Source organism: Phoca vitulina, unplaced genomic scaffold, assembly GCF_004348235.1.
Source record: "Phoca vitulina isolate PV1807 unplaced genomic scaffold, GSC_HSeal_1.0 scaffold17, whole genome shotgun sequence".
Lineage (NCBI taxonomy): Eukaryota > Metazoa > Chordata > Mammalia > Carnivora > Phocidae > Phoca > Phoca vitulina.
This window is the reverse complement of record NW_022589720.1, coordinates 3,946,378-3,952,778: the sequence shown is the minus strand read 5'-3', so window position 1 is coordinate 3,952,778 and position 6,401 is coordinate 3,946,378. Positions and strand designations below refer to the sequence as shown.

The window sequence follows — 6,401 nt, the reverse complement described above, 5'->3', positions numbered from 1 at the left end:
GCTATGAAGATATATTTTATATATGATTGACATTTACTGGTTAAATTAGTAGACTTTGAATAAAGCTGATGATCCTCCATAGTGTGGGTGGGCCTCACCCAATCAGTTGAAGGCCCTAAGAGCAAAGACTGAGGTGTCCCTGAGAAGGAGGCATTTGGCCTCAAGACTGCAATGCAGAAACCCTGCCCTCTTTCCAGCTTTCTGCCCTGCAGAATTTGGATTTGCCAGCCCCCATAACCCTGTGAGCCAGATCCCTAAAATAAGGCTCCCTTCTCTCTCCATGGGACACCTGTTCTTTCTGTTTCTGTAGCGAACCCTGTCTAATAAAGCAGGAATCACAGGGTCAGGGGTCGCCCTCGAGTTAGTTGTGGCCCAGGGAAGCTGTCCCCGCTCAGGTTCCAGTGGAAGCTGCAAAAACCTCAGTCCCCCGGCCGGGTGGCCCCAGCGTCCTGCCCAGGACACTGGCCACCTCCATCCCCGGTCACCTGCTGTCTTCCCTGTAGCCTCCTTATTTAGGGCCACTTCATCCTCTGACCTGTTCCAGCCCCAACTCTGTCCCTGGACCAGTTCCCTGCCTCCATGCCAGCCCCCGGATCTCAGGCACAAAATTCAGAAGGAATCAGAGCAGGTCAGAAGCAAGCGGTACAATATAAAATTTATTATAAAACTTCAGCAAATATAAATATCCAGGTGCCCATTTGGAATGGAGCCACGTGGTAGGAAGGACAATGCAGAGCAGTACCAACACTGCGGGGGGTGTCGGGGGCCTGTGCGCAGCTTCATGCGGAAATGCTGGCCTTCTTTCTGAATGGGTCTTACAAAACAACCAAAATTCACGGGAAAAAAGTTCAAAAACAGCACAACACACGCAAAGAAGCATGGGGTTCTGAGGGTCCCCACATCCGCGGACGTCCGCCCGGGCAGGACAGCCAGCGGCTCATCAGGACGGCAGGGGTGTGGCGTAGCTGGTCGCTCTCTGATTCTGGTATAACCTGTGATTCTGTCATTTCAGGGAGAAACATTAAGGAACAGGTTGGAGTAGAAACGCTCGTTTGTCCGTAACAGAGAAGGATAACACGTAGGCTATAAAAGTTCTCTCCCCCAGCGTGAGTCTGAAAGGGACCAAAGCACCATAGCAGGACTTCATGTTTCCCATTTCCAGAGGCAAAGTCTCCAATTGGGACACGGAGTCCTTAGTCCAGTGTCCCCCCTGGCAGGGCAGGCGCCCCTTCGAGCCTCTTGTCCCAGCAGAGAGAAGTGGGGCTCCCGGGGTGGGAAGAGGGGGCCGTGGGGACACCTGCCGGGAGCTGTCCCACCCAGCTCCTTCTCCAGAGGGAGGCTGGTTAGTCCAGACCTGGGGCAGGGCCTCGAGGTGGGAGGGAGGCCGGTGTACGTAGCCGCAGATCTTTTGTACATGTTCCTAATGTCATGGCATTTCCTTCCTTCTCCAAAGCACCACATATTTAGCGTTTAGCAAGTTCGGCTCCTTCTGTCTTTTGACTTGATTCAGCTGAAGTACAAGTGATGTGCACGACTCGGGGTCTGCAGAGTGGGCCCTCCCGCCTGCCTCCATGCTTCACCTGAAATGTGTGCGCATGCGTGCCCAGGCATGCCTTCAGACCCACGATTTGCACACGTGCACACACTCACACAGACACACGCACACACTCTCTCTGTCCCATCAGAGAGCCAGACACAGCTCTTCTTCTTCTCCCAGCTTGCATCCTCCTGGCCGCGTTCCGATGCACAGCGCACAGCTGATCTGGGCTGAAGGCACAGCACCTCTACTCTCCGCCCTGGGCAGGGCCACCCGGGCCTCACAGGTTGGAGGTGGAGCATGTCTTGCAGCACCGATCCCCATAGAACTGGTGACTGCACATCCCATGCTGGGGCACCAGAGAGCACCAGGGGAAGTGGTCTCTGCAGAAGCCATCTGAAAAGCACAGACGCCGTGTTAGCCGGGGTCCCGGGCGGCGGGGGCATGGCTCTGAGGCTGCGGAGGGCAGCCCTTCAGGGAAGAGGCAGCCCTGTGCGAGGGGCTGTTTCCACAAAGCCCTCCTTGGAACGTCCCTCAGGACGTTCTGTCCTCCCTTCTGTGCGGCACCTGCACACTTAGTGACGCCGGGAACGACGGTCCAGCCTCCTGCCACCGAACTTCAGTTGCACGTTCTCTGAAAGAGACAGAGACCCCAACGCCAGGGCTCTCTAACCGTGGGCACCCCACTTCCTTGGGCCCACTAAGGAACTGCTCCAGACACATGACAGCCCACCCCGGGATGCCAAGGCCAAGCCAAGGGGCTCCAGATACTCACCTTTCTTCTCTGCGATGGGGCAGAAGTGGGTGTTGCAGGCCAGGGAGGCGGTGGGCTTCTGGTGCACGAAGCAGCCCAAGGCCGGCCGGCCCCCCGCCAGGCACTGCACGGCCCTGGTCTGCACGCCGCCCCCACAGCTGGCCGTGCACTGGGAAAAACACATGCACAGCGGTCATCTGGGGCCTCCGGGGTCCGGGGCACCCTCTCTTCCCCTCCACCCAGACTCCTCAGTGATCATGGGGAAGCAGACCAGATTGCGGATTAATCCCATGTGTGGACAGAGGGGGCAAGTACTGGAGGTCTAACATGCTTTTGAGTGGTCCGTGTCTGCTGAATACAAGGAAACTGGAGCATATCTCGGGGTACCAGGATCGTTCCCCAGGTCTACCGGGCTCTGGGGCTGGAATCAGAAACAATGCCCTTCGTGGAAGGCCATCACTCAGGCACCTTTTCCGGGACTCTTGCCAGGGAAAACCTTGACAAGCCAACTTCCACAGAGGCATGATGAAACGAAGTCCCTTCTAGACCCCAAGTTCCTGGACTCTGGATGCCTGCCTGGAGGTGGCCACACCAGCAGCCTGGGCTCGCTGGCATCCTCCCATGGGCATGGCTCTGGAACACATAGGCCCTGGTACTCTAAGGCAATCTAGCACACTGGAACCAGGGCACGAAGGAGCCGCATGGCTAGGTCATCCTCCCCCAGCTGCCAGGCTCACAGCCCACAGACTATGTGCGCGGGTCCATCTGAGCTGGATGGTGGGCACGACATCAGAGAGACGGACGAGCCCCAACCAGCAAGCAGTGAATCTGTCCAGAGAGCTACTTGAAGTCTTCACTGAATTATGTAAATTGTGCTCCAAAAAGACTCCTCATTCAAAAATGTCAAGAATGTAGGCAATTAAGGAGCACCTGCAAGAAGAGGGGGTCAGATAACATTGCAGTCATCTGGTGCGTGGTGGGGATGCTAAATCCTGTAAAATGCAAGGATAGATCTGTGCAGGACCAGTACATCCACGGCACAGGCTGGCTGCCAAAATGTACAAGACGGCACGCCAGACCCCCATTCGAGCAAGTGCAGTTAGGCCGCCCCAGGCCGGCTTTCCACAGCTGAGGTCAGCCTGCAGGGGAGAAGCCCGCTGCTCTCCTGCTTCTTTCCCAGGACCCGCTGTGAGCGGGGCCCCCGGAGGTGAAGACGCAGGGCTCCCGCTCATATGCACGTGGGTCTGGAACGTTTCCGTGAGGCCCACCCCTTTCTCTTCAAGACCAACTTCGGTGAAAGTCGTCAATAGCTCAGGTTCAATATATGACCGTAGCAATCAGAAAAAAAAGAACGGTGTGGGCAGATCCGCGTCTGGCGTCGGAATCAGCAGCCTCATCCACGATGGAGCCCCGTGTTGCCCCCTGCCTACTGCACCCCTCCGAGCGGGCCGCCGCAGCACGGTTCCGGCTCTGCACTTGGCCCTCCGAGCCCCTCCCAGCTGCGGCCCCGCCGAGAGCTGGAGGAACTGGCCCGGGGCCCACGGCTTCGCCCGCGTCACATCTGCATCCGTACGCGTCCACGACCTCTCTGCCATCGGCGGAGCTCCTGGCATTGGCCTCAGCCGGGGCCGAAGTCCAGTCTTGCTAACGACATGTCTCAGTTGAACACAAGAGATCTAGCCATCATTTTGCACCACTTAAAATCATGAAGAAGTGATTTGATTCTTTTTGTCACAGACTCATTTATTCACAACCAGAATCACTCCCTCCCACGTACCAGGGGCCGATCTAGGCACTGGATGCCGAGTGCTGGACGCAAGGGAGTCGCCCGTCCCCAGGATTTCCTGTCCCTACTCAAACTGCGATCCTTCACGCTTTGTGAAGAGAGACTCTGGGACTGGATCTGGAAGTCAAAGCCGATGGCGTCTTCTTTAACTTGATGGGGTTTAATGTGAGCATTTTAGGTAATTCTTCCTGTGCATGGCAGGATGCGGGGGGCAGTGTGCTGCAGAGACGGGGAACTGCCCTTGTCCCTCGACCTACACGCGGGGACGAGTGCCAGGGCCATCCATCCAGGCCCCACGGCTGATAGCTCCAGCCCAGGTCAGCGGCTCTCGAAGCCGACGTGCAGGCGAGCCACCTGCTGGGCCCACCCCAAACCCGGAGCTTCGGCAGCTGCGGTGGGACCTGAGATCCTGCATTTCTACGCACAGCGCTTCAGCTGGAGGCCGGGCCAGGCTCGCAGAGCCACCACTCTAGCTGACCAGAGCTGCGTCGGCAATTACCTTTTCCTCTCGTCTTTTAGTTTTCAGAGCCATGTCCGGCCACATCTGAGTCCGAGTAGAGTGTGCACAGGGCCAGTGTGTGATCAGGGGAGCCGGCCGTCTCATAAAGGGGCCGAGACTTCCCGTGTCACTGTCACCTGGCAGCCTCGTGGACTGCCTCCCCCCCCCCCCCCCCCCCGCCAACCTGCTTACTTCTGCCCGGGTGTCCCTACTGCAGACAAGGGAGGACCCGGTGCCCCTCCTCTAGGGGGCCTCTTCTTGCCTTCAGCCCTGGTAGGGCCACCACCGGACCTCGGCAACATTTGCAAACATGTTTCTTTACGGTCTGTGTCTCCTGCTGAGGCCCACACTCGCGGGGGGCAAAGGATGGCCTGCCGGTGGGCAATTCTGGGTCTTTCTGCCGAGGGGGCAGTGAGGCAGTTCCAGCCCCCCGTGCAGGGGGCGCGGGAGGTGAAGCAGGAGCATCACCCTCTGAAGAGCATCCCTGGGCTGCTCCCTCCACGAACACCAGCCTCTTCCAGGTCCTTGGGCCCCTGCTTTGTCTCTCGTCCTTCAACTCCACATGCCTGCCTCCCTCATCCAAGGCCTGAGGCCAGGCACAGCTGAGGCAGGGCCCTTTCCACGACTGCCCGACTAGGGGGATCAGCTGTGGTCCAGGGGGAGCGTCCCCCCACCCCGAGGTCAGCAAACTGGGTCTTCTTGCCATCCCAGGATTCAACAACCTTGTCGAATGTGACGGCACCTCCTGGGCGCCCTCCGTGCTGACGCCCTCGGAGTCGACCCCTGTGGGTGTGCCCGTCTCAGACTCCCCGGGGGTCTGAGCGGCAACCTGCTAAGCGCACGTTTTCCAGAACACTGAAATCCTGAAAACGCTCTCCCTTCTGGACTTCGTCTGTCTCAGGAACAATCCCCGTGCTTTGTTGGACATCCTGCACCAAAGGCGCTACATTTGCTCTGAAGAGGTGACTGGGGAAAACCGATCATCACTCTTAGTCATTATCAGAAATCCAAAGAGATACATTTTCAAAATAATGTCTGCCTCTGGGTTTCTTTTAAATTACAGGGATGACTGTGTGTCTCTGGCCCAACGGCAAAAGGCTGGGGATGCCTGCCGCTCTGTAGCCCCTGGTTGATGGTTGGCTGGCTCTATTCAAAGGCTCTATCCGTGCCCCCCCCATTCACGGGACCCACGAGTGCCAAGGGCTTCTTGCAGGGCAGGCTCAGCTCCCGAACTCAGGAACAGCTAGTAAACAAATCCACTTTTATTCCTGAGAGTCTGAGGTCTCATACCTTCCTTGTCCCACTGTGATGACATCTCTCCCCTCCGGGGAGACCCATGAATGCTTCTCCCTTTTTGTCTCCTTCCTGGGGCCTGGGGGGTGGGGTGCTCTCTCTCCAAGTCTGCAGCTGCTCCCCACCGGAGCGCTCCCCACTGTCCCCGAGACCAAGGTCTCAGGTCAGGATGAGAGACTACAGCCCTCAAGGGCCTCATCATTACAACCTCTGCTCTAAATAAACATAAACGCAGCTGGGAGTTTTTGTACAAATTTAATGGCTTACAAATAGAAACGCCCTCGACTCGGGTGGCATGTGCTGTGGCCCTTATCCAGCAGTGTCAGCAAGAAGGTTCTTGTCTCCCTGTGTCCACCCGTAACTGCAAGACGAAGATAGCAGATCAGCAGCAAATTCTTAGAGGTGGACAGGCAACTGGACAGCAGGCTGCAGGAAGCCTGTGTGTTCTGTGTGCGGTGTGTGCATGCCTGCGTGTGCATGCCCGTGTGTGTGTGTGTGCATGCCCATGTGTGTGCATGCCCTGGAGTGTGCA

The 6,401-nt window shown here is 57.5% G+C and overlaps 1 protein-coding gene across 1 annotated transcript in view; it reads right to left on the bottom strand.

The window, feature by feature from the left end:
• Positions 1 to 842: 842 nt before the first annotated feature.
• The window catches only part of ADAMTS16 (ADAM metallopeptidase with thrombospondin type 1 motif 16), a 141,362-nt gene continuing 135,803 nt past the window's right edge, over positions 843 to 6,401 (bottom strand). Inside the window, exons 22-23 of the mRNA XM_032415178.1 lie at positions 2,313 to 2,460; positions 843 to 1,933 (exon numbers count right to left, since the gene is read on the bottom strand). Coding sequence (XP_032271069.1) covers positions 1,818 to 1,933; positions 2,313 to 2,460 — 264 coding nt within the window. The 3' untranslated portion in view covers positions 843 to 1,817. The remainder of the gene's footprint in view (positions 1,934 to 2,312; positions 2,461 to 6,401) is intronic.